At 42.1% G+C, this 20,600-nt stretch overlaps 1 protein-coding gene across 1 annotated transcript in view; it reads right to left on the reverse strand.

Moving 5' to 3' along the window:
• The window catches only part of RBMS3 (RNA binding motif single stranded interacting protein 3), a 740,391-nt gene that overhangs the window by 271,518 nt on the left and 448,273 nt on the right, over nucleotides 1–20,600 (reverse strand). The window contains 1 exon segment of the mRNA XM_068404577.1: nucleotides 150–241. Coding sequence (XP_068260678.1) covers nucleotides 150–241 — 92 coding nt within the window.

A 20,600-nucleotide genomic window follows, 5' to 3' on the forward strand; every position in this document is an offset into this window, starting at 1 on the left:
CCATAGGATGAACAAGGCACTGGAGTTAAAGGACGCAAAAAACATTGGAATAAGCAATCCAAAACCTTAACAAAAACAGGAGCAAAAAAAACTCTTGGAAATTTAACCCAACAGCTCAGATAATCCTGTAATAATATAGTTGCTCTTACCTTTGCCATCTGTGCCTGCACGCCATTTGCTTTGAGAGATGCTACTGCTTTCTGTGCTGCTGCTGGACTGTCAAAATCTACAAAACCGTAACCTGAAAAATAAACAGATAAATAGACATTTTCATTATTATCCATGTGTATGTGCATAGATAAAGATTTTATTTTTATAAAGAAGGAAACCCTTTCCATTCTCTCACATTGTCTCATAGTCTTCCAGTGACTCTGCCATCACCACCAGCCATCACACCTCTATTTCTCATACCTTTCCTCCTGAACCTAGTGGGGTTTCAGGAAATGCAATGACCCGAAGCTTCGAAGTGCAGGAAGGTATGCAGCAGAGGGGGAGAGCAGGCAGCTCTCTGCCTGTCCTAACTGATAAAAGATCCCTGGCAGCAGAAGGGAACATGCTTGTGAGGCTCTGGTGCTCTGGAGTCCTCTCCCATCTCTTCCACAAGAGGAGGCAGCAGTATGGCCCTCCCTGGGACACAAAGCTACAGCTTGCAATGGCTGGTTTCATGAGAAAACAACACCCTTTCCCTATCCCTTGAACTCATATGAGGATTAAGCTTCAGAAGAGGAGGATAGTGGGTCTCTGCAGCAGGCTGAGGCCATGTGTGTCGGGGCAGGGAGCGCAGCCTTCCAGCAGGTGGGAGCAATTAAGGGAGAAATCGCAACCTGAGCTCTACAAGTGACTGCCAGATAGCTCTAGAATATGGTAAGATAATAAAGTCGCAGCCTGGTTAAACCACATCCCTTTCATCTTGCCGCCCTCTCCACTGGAACAAGGGCCAGGTCCCCATGAGGAACTGCTTCAGGGGATCATCTGAACAGCAGCTCAGTGAGGTTAGATCTTGGGGATTGGCAAGGGAAAATCATCTGCTTTTAAGTGGCTTTCCTACTCCCAGTATTTCCATTAGTTTAGTTTATTAATCAGCCAGGCACTTCCTATCTTCTCTTCTTCCCTCTCCGTTTTGTCTTCCTTTAACCAGAAAGACTGTTATGTTCAAGCAAGACCAGTGCTGTTAAGATATTAACAATTCTGGAAGTATTTTTATTTTCCTAAAGATACAAAGAGGACAAGGAATGGACTTTTTCACAACTTCTAAGCCCTAAGCTATCTCTGATCTTCAACAGCATTCAAATGTCTTGCTCATAAAGATTTCAACAGAGTTAGGAAGATTTAAAAACCTCTCCAAGCACCTATTTAGGCAGCTGCATATATTTCACAGTCCATCCAGGAAAAAACCCAGCCTATATCTTATTAAGCAATTACAGCGCAGGTAGGCAACATGCTGCTCGGACAAGCTGTGGCCAGGGGCCACCTCTTTGGCATCTCCCTGGAAGCCATATGGACAAAACTGAACTGCCTGAAAGCTTTAATAATATTAGCACAAGCATATTTATAGCATAGCAGCTCCTTTGCAGACATCTCCATTTACTAGGTCAATACACATCATACAGGAGGCAACCACAGATATGCTTTCCTGCCGTATCCATTTTTATTTCTTTTGCCAGCCTTTCTCCCTGCTCCTGGGAGGCCTTATTGCCTCCCTCTCTGCACCAAATCTAGCTGTAAGAGTGCGTGCTTGTGATCACCTTGGCCCCCAAGTTATAAACATCTCTTTATTATTATTTTGGTACGTATGCATTACTCAGTGCAGGGGTAGTCCAGTGATGAAAGAACTTCGTGCACATGGACTTTTTTGTTTTCTTGGCTTAAATCTCATTTGCAAAGTTTTAAGAAAATGAAAAAGAAATAAGAAAAAAGAAACAGCCAAAATTGCTAAAGAAACTGCTGACGCACTTAAAGAGTATGAAAAGCACTATTTTGATAACAAAGTCAAGATCTGAACCTTTCTGTTCTTCCCTTTGTTTTCTGGGTGTTTTTGGTTTTAGGTGAATTTTTTGGTAAGGCATTACTACAAATTGAGGGAAAGCCTAGAACAACTGTACACTGGGACAGTAGATGTTATAAACACCACCATGAAGAAGTGCACTGGAGTTTGGCCAACTTGGGGAGGTGGGGCGGGTATTTGACCTGCTCAGATTCCCCCATTTGATTTTCCCTTTTTATTGGTACTAAGCATGCCATTTTAAAATCAGCTTGTTCTACATCTCATTTTGCTTTGTAGTTTTATCTAAGCTCTCTCTTCATTGCAGAGCAGCAGTGAAGCTGATGCTGCTTTGAACCAAAAAACATGCTAGAAGAGAGCAAGAGGCCTCCCTGGATATCTCCAATGCCTTTGCCCTTTGGGAGAGCAGCTTCTGGGAGGAAGGAGGAGAAAGAATCAGAGGCACCTTCCATCTTGCTAGATGAGAGATCCTCACAAGAAGCCAGAGCTGCCAAGTGGGAAACCTGAAATGCCTTGGGAAGTCATGGGATGGCTCAGATCAAACACAGAGCAAATTATTTTTTAGGATAGTAAGGTGCTCTTCTCAGGAGACTGCGTTTCTTTTTATTTCTCAACATGTTCACGCCCAAAAACTAGGAGGTGATAGTGCAAAAATGAGTTTTAATATTGGCATTAAAAAACAGATAATAGAGTTAGATTTTTGTATTTACCATCAGCGTACAGTGCAGGATTCATATATGCAGTAATAGAAGGGGAAATTATTTTTAATATGACTTTTTAGACAGCACGGTAAGTATTCACATGTAAGTTAGTATTGCTTGTAAATATAAACCGGAATGTGTAAGTATATTCCGGTGTTGTATTATAGAGATCAGGTATATATAGCATAGTGAATTATTGAGGATTAACATCAGTCCATAATATCTAAAACCATGAATATCTTCTGAACATTTATTCAATGGGCACAAGGGGCTATATAACTGTATCAGAGACCCAGGGAGAGTCTCAAGACAAGAAAAACTTGCCTCTTTAGCTGACCATTATGCATTCTAGTATTACTACTCCCAGCCTCACTGCAAAGCTGCTCTTTTTCCTTCCCTCAAGCTCATTTTTATTCCAAGTATCTTTTTTTTCTGGCCCTCCCCGCTCCCGACACATCTCTCCACCACACACAGAACATCAGGACAAAATCACTCCATGGCTGAAAACCCGTCCAAAGAACATCAATCTGCCGCGAGGGAAGCCAAGTTCCCAGGCTGTTTCAGCATTCAAGTATCCTTACAAGAACCCTGAAATGCTATATAACGGAAAACCACGTACAGTTTACGTTCTTCCATGTAGATGTTTATAGCGTGTGTTGGTGACCTACACTAGCATATTTCATGTGTTTATAATCTCACTTCATTTTTTGGGTCTCAGGCACTAACAAAGTAGCACTATCTTTTTTGTCTGGGTTTTTGGAGGTTTTGTTTGTTTGGGTTTTTTTGTTTTGTTTTCTATACTTTTCAGGGTAGATCAAGTTTAGTCCTCACAGAAGCTAAAGCTGGGTTTTGGAACATCCCCTCCAGCTCTCCCCATAGCATAAATGAATCCCCAAACTCCCTGTGCCAACAGTCGTTCCCTCCTGCACAGGCTGTGGCTGGAGCGGGCTCAGGCCGTGCTCCCCTCCAGCCCCATCGGCAGGGCCGGGAAGCTGTGGCTGCCCCTGGCCAGTGCAGCACGGGTGGGTTTGGCTGCTCAGGCACACATCCCTGCATCCCTGTTCAGATAACTGTTCCCTGGCTCCTCCTGGGAAAAGGCAGCAGGCTGGCTGGAAGCATTCCCCCAGGAGGGATTCAGACCAGGGTCTGCCAATTGGACGCTGCTGCTCTAAGAAAACGTCTACATTTCTTTTTCCTCTCTTAAAAACAAGTGCAAGCCCCAGCAGCCGCACCCTCTGCTAGCCTCAAATTCCACAGCGTGGTTTTTTTCCTTCTTTCTTTTTGTATGTGCACTGCCTCATAAACATTCTGGTCAATGGATTATACTTCTCCCCACTCCTAGTTTTTGTGCAGAACATCATGAAAAATGCACTTGGATCCTAAACCGGGACCTTCAGACTCTGCTCACAAGAATCCATCACCACCACAGGAAACCAAAACCAAAACTATTTCCCCTTTCTTCATGAAGCATCCTGCCCTTTTCCTTTAAGAGCTCCAAAGGCAAATAGGGAAAACTGCATTATCCCCTGCTGCTTTGAGAGACGGGAATTGAATTTATCACTAACGTGAGTCCCTCAGCTCAAGTGTACTTACACTGAGGGTGACTTCAGCACTCCAACGCTACAAGTATTCCAGGATCCTGAGTTATTTTGTAGAATGACATATTACTAGTTTGTGCATGCAAACACACACACAAAAAAACCCAAGATGAGACTATCTAGATTAATTTTTAAACCTTTCCTCTAACAAATAAAATGCCTGTAATTTTGTTTTGGCCTGATGCCATTGAGCTAAATAATTAAATTTAAGGAATAAAACCACTGTTTTTGTACCTGTGGGGGGAAAGAAAACAGCTAAGCATCAGCAAGCGCAAGTTTATAGCCAGCTGCAATAAGTGCTACCCAAATACACTGGCAGACACTAAACATCTCCGTCTCCTATAACCTAAACGGCTGGGGGCCTCCCGGTCTCAGTTTCTCAGTTGCATAATTAAGCTTGGCAGCAGGTTCAGATGAATTAAAACTGAATGTCACTATTTCCTCAACAAATCCCTCATCCTTGTTTTTTCTTACTTGTCAGGAGAAGACCAGCAGAACAGCAATTAGTGGTAAGCAGTGCAGTGAAAAAGAACCAAGTATACACTAATTAGGTCACTCGCCAAACACATTCATTTCATTGGCAGATTTAATCAATGTTTTCCTGAAATGTCTTAAATCTCCTATGCTAATTTAAAGTTTTGTTATTGTTGTTGCTTTAAACACAGATGGGATGCCTGGAGATTTTCAAGTGCTTTCCACAAATCCATTTCAAAATAACAACCTCTTATACAGTATATCATCAAAATTTAGGCACAGTTTTAGGAAATGGCCTCTAATTTTATGCCGACATTTTTGTGCCTGTAAATACCTATGGGTGCAATTTTGTGGATTTAAGCAATTGCAGGTGTGTTGAGCTCTTAGACATCAAACTCTGAATTGCCCTGACTGATCGGGTACTTAAGGGTAATGCCAAATAATTTAAGGGACTACCTGCCACTTGCGGTTCCCACAATTATCGCGAAGTGCCGGAGCGGTGGCACTCAGCAAAGGCAAGCTCCCACTGGCACACGTGGGCTCCACAGTCCACCTCCACAGAGCTCTACTCAGGTAGCAACAGGAGCAGGGGCCTGGCTGCCTTTTTGGAGAATTGAGGCAGCTCCTCTGCTGCTGCTGAAAGCGGCATTAGTTACTGGAAGTGAATGGGAACAGACGTTTCAGGGTATCCTGGAAGTCTGGTCCCTCAATTAGTACTCACAGCTAGCACAGCACGGTGCTTTTTCGCATGGAAGACTTTCTCCATCGGCAGACGTCATTGCTGACGCCATCGGAAAGGGAGCCGTCATGGCTGCTGAACTAATCCACACCCACACAGGCCGGGCTCTGCCCTCCTTCCTGCCCTGACCGCAAGCCCCCAGGTCCTGGCAGCGGCTCCCTGCACCCATCCCAGCTCTGTCCTCATGACCCAGGTGAACATAAAATAAAAGAAAAAAAAAAGAGCAGGAGAAGTGTGCTTTCCTAGAAGTAAGGAGCGAGGCGCTTCGGGCATGCTGCTGAGCTGGAGCTCTGCAAAGGCAGTAGTCTCTGGTGGGGGGCTGAGAAAGGAGAAGCCATGATGAACGAGGGAAGATAAGCTGGGGCTGATGAGCTCTCAGCTTCACCCTGCCACAAGGCCAAATATCACATCTGACCTCTGACTGGATGCTGCTTTAAATCACTTCAATTCAAGGCAACTAGTACTCCGCATTTTCCAACTTGCCCCCACCCCCCAACAGAGACAAGAGACAGGACAGCTGTGATTCTGTGATTCTGTGACAGCTGATGCACCCAGCCAGGACACTGGCATGGAGTCTGTTAATCCAACTAATGTGCCTGGGTAACTAATCTTGTAATTAAAAAAAAAAAAAAAGTACCTAAATATACCGATGGGGAGCTCACACATACTGAGGAGCTCTTCTGATTCCACTGATGTCAACAAACTCACTTCATCAAAAGCCTTAATGCTTTGTTTCTGTAAACTAACACCTTTGCATCGATAGGAGAACACAGCCAGCCTGACAGACGGGAAGTGCTGACTGACAGCTGTCCCACGCAACCTTCACTCCTGCAGGTCCCTCTGTACTAGGGGCTGACATGGGAGTCTGAGGGAAGCTATAGCAAAGGAGGGACTCCAGCTCTGCCCTTTTCCCACCTTGGAGAATTTAATTTTGGCACAATGACTATTTTTGGCAACACAAAATTTGTGTAAATTTCGTATAAAATTACATAACAGTGGAGAATTTTCTTTTTAAAGATAAACCCAAATTTGCTTATGTGTAATTACAACAATTCTGTTATACCTAAACCTGTTTTTCTAGGTCTGATGTACCAGACCACTTAGAACCCTGCTTCCCACTGGGATACATCATCTTTTTAATGTAAGGAACTTCCCAGTCCTTGTTTCTGGCCATCTAGAATTCAATACATCAGATCTGAAATCCAGAACAGACAAGACTGAGCATATCATACATGTTGGGTCTTCAAGAGGTGTAGGGGTTATTTGGCCAAAAAGGAGGTTTAGAGTCATTTTAACAGACTGCTTGCATTTTTCATTAATGTTTTTGTTGACATTGCTTATAGATTGGAAACGGAAAATCACTCCCAAAAGGGGCTGTGATAAGGGAGAGGTATACAAGCCTAGGGAAGAGGCAGCAGTCAAAATTACTTGTTGAACTGAGAAACCATGAAATAAAATATAGTTATCACAAATATCTTTTTTTTTAACTTTATGATGTCACCTCCATACAGATCTGTATACATATATGCATGTATTTGAAGACTCCAGCACAAAGGTTTTATACAAACACTAATATGTATACATAATTAAGCAAATATATAATAATCAGTGAGACGTTTCTCCTTCACGCTTAGATGAAACCACTTTGATTTCATGAGAACGTAAGTCAATTTGAGTTGTAAAGTTCACTTTTGCCCAGCACTTACTTAGAGTGTCTTTTAAAAGGCAGTACTCATTCTGACAATCAGGTAGTCCACAAAAAAGTGTTTATCCAGTAATTTACTATGCAATTTTCAGACATTGTTTTATGCTCAGATAAAGAATCAAATTAAAGTCTTATAAGCCTGGGAAAATTAGAGTTAGCAAGTAAAGAGGTTGAATCACCTTTGAACGCAAAATTACTGAAAACAGCTTTTTCTTTCATTGTCCAAATTGTGCTAAAATATTCCTACAGCTCCAAATGCTCAGAGTAATAGTAAAATAGTTTACATTATTACTATTTTTAAACCTCTACTTTATAAAAATGTTCTCGGTGGCTAGAAAGCGGTGAATCATCATCTTTTAATTAAAACAGGTAATATATAGTTAGAAAAATAATTGGAAATGGAGAGTTTTAAATGCGAGAAAGAAAAGATAGTCTGTTCATTTCAGATCACTCCCAAGAGATACACCTACATTGTTAAGTATGCATATACAGCCGCATTTTTTGGTTTGCTTTAGCTTGATATGGAAATACGGCACAAAACTGTCACTTTGATTATGTTCCTGCAGTGATTTCTTTTGCCTCTTGCATTATTTGAATCCCCTTTATAACAACAGAACTGGAGAAAAACAGCACTGTAGGTAACTAACAAACAATTTTTAGACATCTGTTTGCAAACACACTCTTAATTTGAACATTCAATTACTTTGATTTAAACAGTGCGTATATGAATGCAGGTTATTATTAATTGCACAAATAATTAATGATAATATTTACATGCAAAACCAAAGTATGGAACTTGTGATGACATTTTCTTACATTTTAAAATGTTACTAAATTGAAACATTTTTGCTATATCCAATAAGTAAAGGTAAAAGTACAGAGAAACCTATAAAATTTTGTTATGTGGGAAATATGTACTTTTACAATAAATAAACAGCTATATGTATATGAATATGTATGTGTATTTTTCTGGGAGGTAATCCTTCCAAAAACATACTCTCTGAAAGAACAGAAGCAGATCTAAAAACTGGCAAATGCTTTCTGTGAAATATGGTTGCAATAAGAACAGCAAGGGGGAGAGGGGTGAGCAGTAGAAATTTAGCAAATACACATATCAAGAAAATGACATTGCACTTGACTACCCTCTCTCAACATTCACACTGCATTCCCGGTAATTCAGAACCACAAAGACCGGCAAACTGCAGAAAATTCTAGAAAGAGCACAAATATAGACATAAAAATCCAGATTTTGCAAACAGCAGAACTCTATTTGATTACCCCTAACAATACACCAAGTGTTTGGGGCCTTAAAAGTGAACCTAGATGTGAATGAGTACCTATGGGCAACCAAATTGCAGCACATGACCAGCATAAACCGTGAGACTTAAGACTTCGTGAAGACCTGTCAAAGAATGAAAATGTTGGTGAAAATAAACTGAGAGGGTAGTTGAGAAATATTTCCTGGTATTCTGCTAACAGCGCGAACTTGGATTAATCGTACAAAGACAATGATGGAAAACTCATTGCTCGAGTTACTAAATATGGACTGAATAAAGAAGAGAACATATTGTAAATCTTGCAGCGGCAGAAGGACAAGAGATAAACACACTTTTCCATCTTTAACTTTTGAAGTTACTCTCTCTGCAAGTCCCATTGATTCATTGTCAAAATCCAAAATGAAGATTAACTCTATTTTTAAATACAGGGATAGCTCACATCTACAACTTCCATATAAACCAACATATGATTTCATATTACAGTTATTCAGTACCACAACATTTCTTATCTGTGTATTACTTATACAATGAAATCATTAAGATTATTTTTACTACACTTGTTTAGCATGAGACATTCATTGTGGCTCTGCAGCTGAGCTAAATTTCACACTTGAAGCAGTGATTGAAGAAAGCAGAATGTTCTCCCAAAAAACAAGCACTCCAAGAGCAGTGCTTGGTTACATATTTACATAAAAGAGAGGGAAGGATACAATAGCAGTTTCTTCCCTTGACTGAAGAAACACTCCGTGACTCACAAGCGATAATATTTTGCAATACCCTGAGCAAAATAGCCAGAACTTGCAGTTTCAGATTAAGGTTGCCTACTTTCAGCTATGGAGTTATGATACCAATTAATAGCTTCACTGAAAAACTTGAAAGGAACCTCACACCCAAAAATGAAAAAGTGTTCGCTTTTTAAACAATCATTTTTCATATTCACTTTCTTCTCTGATTACAGTGAAGTCCAGATGCTGAAGCTCCAAAATACCACAAGAAAGACTATTTTCTTGGTATTTCCAGTCGCAGGAAATGCTGACACTCTCATGAGAAAGTCTGTTCTTCTGAGGTTTCATGCTCAGTTATGCAGACTCCAGAGCTTTACTTAGCTTGGATAATGTTTGGGTAAGATATGAAACCAAATCTCTTGAGATTTGTCCATCACTTATTTTAGAGCTGAGTGACATGAGTAAAAAACCTGGTGTACAGAAACAGTTTAGGAAAAAAAAAATCATTCAGCCATTATCTCTGAAAGCTCCCAGCGCCTGTGTAAACAAGCAGTTTTCTAAATACTGGACCTCAGCTTACCCGAAGCTAAGCAAGTTATTCACCAGCTGTTCACCAAAGGAGCGTATAACCTAGGAAGTTATGAGACTAACTCCAGCGCTCCCATGGACTAGTTAGAAAGGAACTTTAATATTGTCATGCTAAGCACCTTTCAGGCATGGTATCTGGCATGGCACTCCAGCAGGCATTTAAGGACAGACATGGACAAAACAGAGGATCAATGGGAGCTCTGCTTTCAGTGTCCGGTACCTATGGAAGGCAGCAATGAAATACTAGGGGAAAAAATGAAATCTTTCAGCAGTCAACTCTTCCAGCATTAGGTTTAAAGAACGATACTATTCTAGGAGGCAAAGGAGGATGTTCTGTATCACCCAGTGCTCTCTGTCAGAAATGAAATATTCCATTCTCTTCCTCCCAACGCTGGATTGCTCAGCAATCATAACATTAAGTAACTGCAAATACTTGCGAGTAGGAAGAAACAATCTGACAAGAGAAGATGCACTTGGTGATCACACTGTGATTACTGTACTTTATTAAAAATAATTTTCATTTCAGTATGTTTTGACAAGAAAATAGAAAGCATCTTGTGCAGGCTTCAGGAAATATTAAAATAACCCAAGGTGATGAACATGTTATTATCCAGCCTGTTCCAGAGGGAGGATGCTCAAGTACTGAAATGGTTTTCATTTCAAATAGACATTCATTTTCAAGACACCACACTTGAAAAATTGGACTGTATATTTGTCATACAGTAAGCAGTGATAAAGAGCACAGCAATTTATGTTCTTTATGCAAACCACTTGTAATTCAGAAAACAACTATAGTTTCTAAAAGGCAGCAAAGTGATAGCACTTTTCCAAGCAAGTGAAATGTTTTTTTCATGCCAGTTGGCCAATTCTGGCATGTCAACCTTTGCTATGATAAGCATTTTGGATAACATGCAAAGAGCTCCTCTTCCAACCCATCAATGCTCATGATGTCTTGGAGCTTTAGGCAGAGATGAGCAACACCTTATGAATATTTCATGATTCTGATACTAAGAAAAGGATCCTGATACCACCATCACCATAATGCTAAAATACCAATGACCTTTTGAGCAAGAGGGCAGTGTGCTTTCAAGAAATCGTTGGTGGTCACAACCAACATTACACCTGTGCTATGGAGGGGAAGCACATCAGCGATGGGCAGCACAGAGCAGGATAAGCCACAACACACAGGTCAGAACAAAACCCATCTTAAAGATAGCGTGTAGATTCACTGCTCAATTATTTTGGTCTTACATGGTATTTCAGACAACCAGAATTTCACAGAATCACAGAATCAACTAGGTTGGAAGAGACCTCTGGGATCATCGAGTCCAACCTTTGACCTAACACCACTGTGTCAACTAGACCATGGCACTAAGTGCCACATCTAGTCTTCTCTTAAACACCTCCAGAGATGGTGACTCCACCACCTCCCTAGGTAGCCCATTCCAATGCCTAATAATCCTTTCTGTGAAGAAATTTTTCCTGATATCCAATCTAAACCTCCCCTGGCACAACTTGAGGCTATGCCCTCTAGTCCTGTTGCTAGTTGCCTGGGAGAAAAGGCCAACCCCCACCTCACTACAACCTCCTTTCAGGTAGTTGTAGAGAGCAATAAGGTCTCCCCTCAGCCTCCTTTTCTCCAGGCTAAACAATCACAGTTCCCTCCGCCGCTCCTCATAGGACATACCCTCCAGACCCTTCACCAGCTTTGCTGCCCTCCTCTGGACTCACTCCAGCACCTCAATGTCTTTCTTGAAGTGAGGGGCCCAGAACTGGACACAGTACTCGAGTGCTGTGGACACAGGACCAGTGCTAAGTACAGGGGGACGATCACTTCGCTAGTCCTGCTGGCCACACTATTCCTGATACATGCCAGGATGCTGCTGGCCTTCTTGGCCACCTGGGCACACTGCTGGCTCATGTTCAGCTGGCTGTCCACCAATACTCTCAGGTCTTTTTCCACCAGGCCACTTTCTAACCACTCTTCCCCCAGCCTGTAGCGCTGTACAGGGTTGTTGTGGCCAAAGTGTAGGACCCAGCACTTGGCCTTGTTGAACTTCATGCCATTGGTCTCAGACCATCTATCTAACCTGTCCAGACCCCTCTGCAGAGCCTTCCTACCCTCAGGCAGATCAACACTCCCACCCAACTTAGTGTCGTTTGCGAATTTACTGAGGGTGCACTTGATACCCTCATCCAGATCATCAATAAAGATATTAAACAGGACTGGGCCCAGTACTGAGCCCTGGGGGACACCACTAGTGACCAGACGCCAACCGGATTCAGTACCGTTCACCACCACTCTCTGGGCCCAGTGATCCAGCCAGTTCTTAACGCTGTGAAGTGTGCACCTGTCCAAGCCTTGGGCTGCCAGCTTACCCAGGAGAATGTTGTGGGAGACAGTATTTATGTATCCCTATAGTAATATAGCTATATTGCCCATCACTGTTTACAGGGTGTTCTTTTTCTTTTGCAAAAGATCCTCTTGTGGTTAAATACCAGCGCCTTCATACAGCTACCACATCTACCTGTAGCCTGAAGTTCAAAATGCTATTATTATGGTACCCTAGAAAGGGCTATTATTTTTCCAGGCTGAGAAAGAAAAAAAAAGAATGGAGAAGAAATCACATCAGAAAATCTCTTTTCAAGATCTCCACTTTTCAGATTCAAGATAGTTCTACAATCTAGGTAAGAAGAAGATGCAGATAAAGTGGTTGAAATGCTGGCTTTTAATCTAATCTGAATTTCTGAACCTGTAGAAATTTTCCTATCATTACAAATCACATACCTCAAATGTATGAAAAAGAATCAAGCGAATAATATAATGTTTTAAGCTAACACCTTTATTTCTTTCTTTCTGTGATTTAAGGTAGCTATTTAGTGTTATTTTGACTGTCAGCTTGCATTTAAAATCACCTGCTGGTACAGTACATGGCAGTCACACATCACAGAGGTGTGACGAAGGATGGTATCTGGAGGCCGTACTACAAATACCAATGTGTGGGAAGCTTCTGGCACACTGAAATTCAGGTCCACAACAAGCCTTCACACAGCTTGTAGAGCACAAATACAAGACTGGAAGAGGCATCCTGGGTCTTTCTGGAATGTGGATGACTAGATGACCACATGGGGTCACACCCGTGACTCACACAATTTCTCTAATATTACCCTTTACCTACTGGAAGGATCTGACCTGATACATCCTTGTACCATATTTGTTGCCTTCATAGCTGTGCCCATTTTTGGCTTGGAGACTTACAAGATCATCTAACACTTCTGCTGTCATCTTTTTCTTTTATTCTCTCTAGATAAGCTTCCAACTTTCCATGCAGTTTTTACTGTTCTGAAGATGATTTAACTACTGGATTTGTTTCGTTTCTCACAATCCAGTCTTCAGGATCATAACCTGGTGGATAGATGATGGTAAAGCTGTGGATGTGGTCTATCTCGATTTCAGTAAAGCGTTTGACACGGTCTCCCACAGCATCCTCGCAGCTAAACTGAGGAAGTGTGGTCTGGATGATCGGGTAGTGAGGTGGATTGTGAACTGGCTGAAGGAAAGAAGCCAGAGAGTGGTGGTCAATGGGACTGAGTCCAGTTGGAGGCCTGTGTCTAGCGGAGTTCCGCAAGGGTCGGTTCTGGGACCAGTTCTATTCAATATATTCATTAATGACTTGGATGAGGGATTAGAGTGCGCTGTCAGCAAGTTCGCTGATGACACAAAACTGGGAGGAGTGGCTGACACACTGGAAGGCTGCGCAGACATTCAGAGGGACCTAGACAGGCTGGAGAGTTGGGCGGGGAGAAATTTAATGAAATATAACAAGGGCAAGTGTAGAGTCCTGCATCTGGGCAAGAACAACCCCATGTACCAGTACAAGTTGGGGGCAGACCTGTTGGAGAGCAGCGTAGGGGAAAGGGACCTGGGGGTCCTAGTGGACAACAGGATGACCATGAGCCAGCAGTGTGCCCTTGTGGCCAAGAAGGCCAATGGCATCCTGGGCTGTATTAGAAGGGGTGTGGTTAGCAGGTCAAGAGAGGTTCTCCTCCCCCTCTACTCTGCCCTGGTGAGGCCGCATCTGGAATATTGTGTCCAGTTCTGGGCCCCTCAGTTCAAGAAGGACAGGGAACTGCTAGAGAGAGTCCAGCGCAGAGCCACAAAGATGATTAAGGGAGTAGAACATCTCCCTTATGAGGAGAGGCTGAGGGAGCTGGGTCTCTTTAGCTTAGAGAAGAGGAGACTGAGGGGTGACCTCATGAATGTTTATAAATATGTAAAGGGCAAGTGTCATGAGGATGGAGCCAGGCTCTTCTCAGTGACATCCTTTGACAGGACAAGGGGCAATGGGTGCAAGCTGGAACACAGGAGGTTCAACATAAATATGAGGAAAAACTTCTTTACGGTGAGGGTGACTGAACACTGGAACAGGCTGCCCAGAGAGGTTGTGGAGTCTCCTTCTCTGGAGACATTCAAAACCCGCCTGGACGCGTTCCTGTGTGATATGGTCTAGGTAATCCTGCTCTGGCAGGGGGATTGGACTAGATGATCTTTCGAGGTCCCTTCCAATCCCTAACATTCTGTGATTCTGTGATCATCTAATTACCTTTCTGTGCAACTGCCTAATGCTTCCCAACTTTGTATAACGAGCATGTATCGAGGGAGCTTTGGTAGCAATATCATTAAACATGAGATGGGAAATCTGGTATATGCCTTAGGTACGTAGGTGTTGCCAGCGATGCTGACTGACATGTCCAAGCCTGTATCCAGATCATAATAATATCAGCAAGGAGCTACATCAGTAGCTACTATTCTCAGTAGCTCTTCCTAAATGTTCAGGCATCTTCTGAACGTAAAAACATTTTGTTTAGGGTCTCTGGAGAACCTTAAGGGTTTAACTAAAGTGTAAACTCATTGATATATATTGCCAGTGAAAGGCAACGGAGAACAACTTTCACCCCATGAAGCCAGTTTAGAGAAAGGTATGCATTTCAATGCTTAATAATAGAAGATAAATGGGAGGGAGGGGGAATTTATGTGCTAAAATATACTTTTAAAAAATGAAAGTGAGGACAATTCAGATATAATAATATTCTCTTATTTATGAGGGATATTTTATTTTTAAAAATCCCAGAATTTTTACAAAATTATGCAGAAAATGACTGAGAGATGTCCAAGTCTGCAACAGGATCTGAGTTTGTTTGCAGACAGTGGTTCTGTATCAGCTTAGTACATCAAATAAATCAAAATGAAAGAGAAAGCAGGGAGGAGTTTTGCCAGGACACACAAACCCAGCAAACATATTTTGTCTAGGAAGCCAAAATGCCTATAAAGAGAAAAAAGCATTTTGCATGCTGAGCAGCATCCTCCTACACCATATCAAAGAAATAAAGAACTGGCAATCTAAAATTATTTTTTAGTCTTTCAAGAAACGGTGCTGAATCTCACATACTTGTGTGCACAGGTTCTTGGTCAGACACTTGGCCTGTGTTTGTTATAGCAGGCAAGACAGCTAATAGTCAAAGTGACTGCAGCGCATCTCTTACGCAGACGTCAAATACATGTTGGTGTTGTCAATGCGGAGATGTGTAAATGTTTTGAGACTGAATGTCTGCTTCCTGTCAACAGCAAGAATTAGCCAGACGAATATCCGGCATGCACGGTTGTGCTTTCTTAGAATATAAATATTGTACTACAAAATTTGCAGGCTGCTTGTTTTATCCCTGGCCTGTTGCTCTCAAAGCCGTTTTTGTGACCAAACACAAAGGAAAGCAACTTCCCACACCCCCACCAGACCTTGGAAGCAGTGAGGCATGTGAGGAGGAAGATGATGAGGTACCACTTGGCTGAAAAAATTAAGGGAAACACACAGAGTTACTCAGGGCCCACAATCAATAGGGTGACCGCAAAAGGCAACCCATCTAATTTCCATTATTCAGAGATGGCAGCCTTGGCAGCAGCTTGCTACTCTACCGTTACACCTTCCTAGTCACTATTTTGTATTTCTGGCGCAGACCTGGGACTCTGTCTTCCAGAGCTTCCATCAGGTGACACAGGCAGGTGGTGCACGAATCAGGAGATGGCATATCCATGTATTTCTGTATATAATGCCACCAGAAGATCCTGTACTGGGTATTTCTATTACATAGAGATGATATTATGTTATGTGACCCTGACAGAAGGTATATTTTTCACTGCTGAAGGCAGAGGTGAGGGGGACATGGACCTGCTTACTATATCTGGCTGGGAAAGGAAAAAAAAACAGTCCTCATGTTCTCACCTTTCAGGGTGGCAGGTGTCTAATTCAAGTAATCATTCCCCAGAGCTGCAGATTCCCTATATGCCAGGCTTGGAGCCTTCAAACGAAATGGGGATTGCCACTCTCATATCTAGTCAAGGGGAGCAATGGCCTCACCCTCCCTAGCGCTCTCTCCTGCATTTGAAGACAATACGAGGTGCCAGCAACAGACACAGGAGACATTTGGAAAGAGGAAACCTCCCAGCCTTCTAGAAATCGTACCATCCTGTTCTCTCATTTTATTGTTTTTTTTTCTTTTTTCTCCATGGATGGCTGGGACAGACATTGCACATAAAAAAGAAGCAGCCTTTCTTTGCCTTTATCTAGAAACAAGCAGATGTGGCAGATGAAGGACCTCATGCAAAACATGATGGGAGACAAGCTACAGTACTAGGCAGCCTTTCCCTCCCTTAGTCTACATTGCAACTACATCTGACTTGGCATGCCCACTTCACCTTCCTATCAGGCATTTTGTCACTGAGGAAATTTGCATTTATTGCATCAAGGCATTTTTGTCTCAGATAATGAAAATGAAAATCCTTTTAAAAAAAAATCCCCAGTAAATCACGTGATTCCAATGCTAATGCATACATGTGGAACAAGTGTATTGCACTTGTTTAATGGGCTAACCAACAGAATCAAGCTTCCCTCAGGAAAGTCAACATTTCAGTGTACACTAGGAAAGCTGAGAAAAAGTCAGCTTCCAACCAAAAAATAAATTCCACATTTAATAGGTTAAAATGAAGCCACTGAAGACTAAACATCTGGGCTTTTTGGATATCATCCCAGATACTGCGTGTAGCACCGAAGCTCTTCATCACTGTATCCTCTTAAGAATTTGAATAAGATCATTCCCCCAATATACACTGTTTCTCTGCAGAACATCAGAAAAAAGTGCCTGTTTCAGTCAGATCTTGGGGCAAGGCCTGTTTTTTAGTACATGTGTGGAGAGCATGCAGAATCACAGCACTTTGGTTTTCTTCGGGATCTCCAGAACTTCCCATAATACAAATCACCATTCTGCAGCAGTGGCAACAGCAACAACCCATGTGGACCACAAAAGAAGCCAACACTCCAATAAGTCAGTAGCACTTCTAGAAGTGTACTGGAAGTCAACAGGATTTTCTGCTCCTGAAACGCAACAGGCACATCCACAGTGCATCACACCAGCATCCATTAGAGACCTCCCCACCAGCACTGTACAGGGTAGTACCCCTACATGGCACAGAGCAGTGCGTTAATGGTACGGTCCTTCCAGGATATTTAGGCTTGTTTCTCATCAAGTATAAAAAGACCTGACAGAGCACCACCATGCCACTGGTTTCAGTGTTAGCTTGGAGAGGTCCACTCAATACAGCACTGTGCTGTGTGTTCCTAGATGTTCAGGAGCTTTTGAAAACCCCAGTTCCTGCACAACCTGCTTTGAGATCTCCACCATTCCCAGCTGCCATGCTTCACAGTCAGTATCAGCCATGCTCAGATGCAACCTGGATTTACTGGGATTGCTGAGGGATGGCTGCACAAAATTCTGTAGCCGGTTCTGTGCAGGAGGTCAGATTAGATCGGTGCATACATTTAAACTCTGCGAACTGCTGAGAAAGAGTATGGAACATGGCCACTGGAAAGCAACGGAACCAGCACAAAATTTCATAAGCCAGAGGCACATGGATTATAACAGCCAAACTACATAGTGCAAGAGAGCCACACAAAAGACAAAAAGCATTGGATAAGGCTGAAACAGAATTAGCCTTAATAGACAGTGCCTCCCTAGAGCTTTTATGCTCACGGCCAAGCAAAACTGTTCTGAGCAGGAAGACAAGAACTGAAGACTTCTGGCATGGCTCTTGAGACACAAACAGTATGAGAGCCTTGTTCCCATAGTGGAACAAAGAGGTGAAGCAGACCCCCTTGAAACAAACAATTTCTGGCCATCGTACCATCCAAACAAGCACAAATAAAATTTGAGTGTTTCCTCTAAGTTTTCACTTCATTTTTATATATATAAAATAAAGTAGAAAATAATAATTTTAAAAGTTGCTAGCTAGTTTTTTATTTTAATTTATCTTCCTCTGCTTCCACTAGCAAATCACACGCAACTGTATTTCCCCTTTTTTTTAGAAATCTATTGGTATTAGGAAGCTCTGTAGTAGGCTGTTCTTTCTGTTTCTTTTTTTCAGACAGCCTTGTCAATTTTCTTTCTAGACCTGAGATGATCCCTCCTGTTCTTCACTTTTCAGCTCCTCCTCTCCCTGCTCTCTAAGGGGACTTAAAAAGACTCATGCATAGCCTAAGAAGATGGCTTGATTAATAACTTTTCTACTCCTATAAGTCATTTCAAAAGAATCATTCTATCCAGGGATGACAACAGGGAAGACGTTTCCATAAAACCCTGTATGCTTTCAGCAAATACATAATCATACCAATGGAGGCAAGGAGAAAGTGAAGACCTCATGCTCTGGCAATGAAATTCTGTTCTGTTTGTTTGCTTTTTCTCTCCACACTTTCTGATTTTCCCATACTTCCTGCTAGGTTTCAAACAGATCTTTCCATTCCTGCATTTTATGTATTTCTGTCGTTTTCTTCCAACATCTCCTCTTTCCTAGCCTGTTTTTCTAGCCTCTCCAGCCTCCAATTTCCCTTGTCTGCTAATTTCAGCTATTAAGAAGCAAACAGTAGTTCTCAAAAAAAAAAAATAAACCAGCTTCTAAAGTTGAAACAGGAGAACTACAGAGGCAACAGATGTCTTAGGAGTGCAATACAGAATACAAGGGCTTTGAAAAAAGGTGAAAAGTAAGCAGAAAGTTCTGTTTTGAAACGATAGTGCAACAAAGGAACCAAATAGGGAAGAAATAAAGTGAAAATTAAGCCAAATCCTTGTTTGGAATTGAAGTTTTTTTTCAGCTAGGGAAAAAAAAAAATGTTAGTATACTACATCCATTATTTTTCTTGTCCAGTACTTTTCTGTACTTACTGATTTTATCCAAAATTGGGAGTAGACTTGCCAAAATATCATGAGAGTCTTCCTACTAATGAGACTTTTAGACAGAGAAAATGCCAGAATTTCTAGATAAATCAGAAACGGAAAGTACTGAGTACTTAGATGGAAAATTTCTTTCATTAAGGAGTCCAGCCCCATAGCCCAAGCAAGACCAAGCCCATGAAGTGCTGTCTTTTTAACACACCAATATTTTAACCAGCTTTGTAAGATTCAGTCTAGCTGCCTCAGGAGGGGCTTTGCTATTAACACCCCACAACACAAAGGACAGCTTGGTCCTAGCTGAAGGGCCAAGAGCACGGAACAAAGAAACTGAAACCTTGTCTTGATGGATGCTGCAGCTTAGGGTTGCAGCACATTTCCAGGGCAGCATGAGAAAGCCAGTCGTCTGCTGGTGTCACAGCCTTTGGTTGTCTGCTGCAATGTTTTCCTGCTGCAACTTGCTTCACAGGCACATGCTTCTGTCCCATAAACACAGCCAGAAAACACTCAAGATGGAATTGGGGCCTTGGAAAGCTTTTGAACACACTTAAAATAACTAATTTTTATCCAAGGAAAATGTACTAGAAGATTATTATTTTGCTTCTCAAAGTATGGATGCTACAGAAGAAAACTTGTTCACCAGAGCACAGCTGAAGATGTCTCAAGCTTCCGAACTTCAGTTCTGCCCAGCTTTGGGTAATGTTGACTAATTTAGGAAGATGGGAACCCTAGGTTTCTCATGTGTCAGTGAAAATAGAGGGCAGCTCCTCCATAGGACATTTCAGAGCACCAAAGCTAGATTCAATTTCTGAACCACCTTCTGAAGGAGCTTCTCTCTGCAGGTTATATACAGAGTCTAGAGAAACCAGCTTTCAAACTGAGACTTTTGTGTTTATTTCTAAAACTGGGCAGGATGAACATTTCCCTCTGCAAGTGTCACTATTCAGCCTTTATCAGCCTACAGTGAAGGGCAAGAGCCAGCTCATGGCATGTGCCAAAGGGAGAAGAAAGGAAGGGAAGGAGGGCGAGACTCTCACGCTGGGATTGTACACAGGGCACTAAGGCACTCATGCAAGGTGCGACATAGGTGGATAAGGAAGGAAAAAAAAAAAATCAGAGATACTTGCACACTGGATTTTAGTTCTAATAAATAAAAACTAGGGCAATGCACCGATTTTTATCACAAGGCTCCACTAATGAGAACACTGCTAATGAGAACACGACATGGACAAAAGCTTCTCTCAAAGCTCATTCATTCAACACCAAACACTTCCCAGTCAAAATCCAGAAAGACTTCCTAATAGGGATTAGTTCATTTTCATTGTGAGCCTTTGGAACAAAAATACCAAGTGTTTGGTCAGGAAAACTAATTTGGGCCAAACATTGTTCTCATTTGCTCTCCGTCTTTCTTTCCCTCCCCTCTCTGTTCTCTCCCAGTGATGATGAAGGGTATGATTGTCACCACTATTTCTTCCTGTTAGCACATAGGAAAGTCTCAGGCAAACAGCTCTTGCTCGA

This window comes from Nyctibius grandis, chromosome 7 (assembly GCF_013368605.1).
Source record: "Nyctibius grandis isolate bNycGra1 chromosome 7, bNycGra1.pri, whole genome shotgun sequence".
Lineage (NCBI taxonomy): Eukaryota > Metazoa > Chordata > Aves > Nyctibiiformes > Nyctibiidae > Nyctibius > Nyctibius grandis.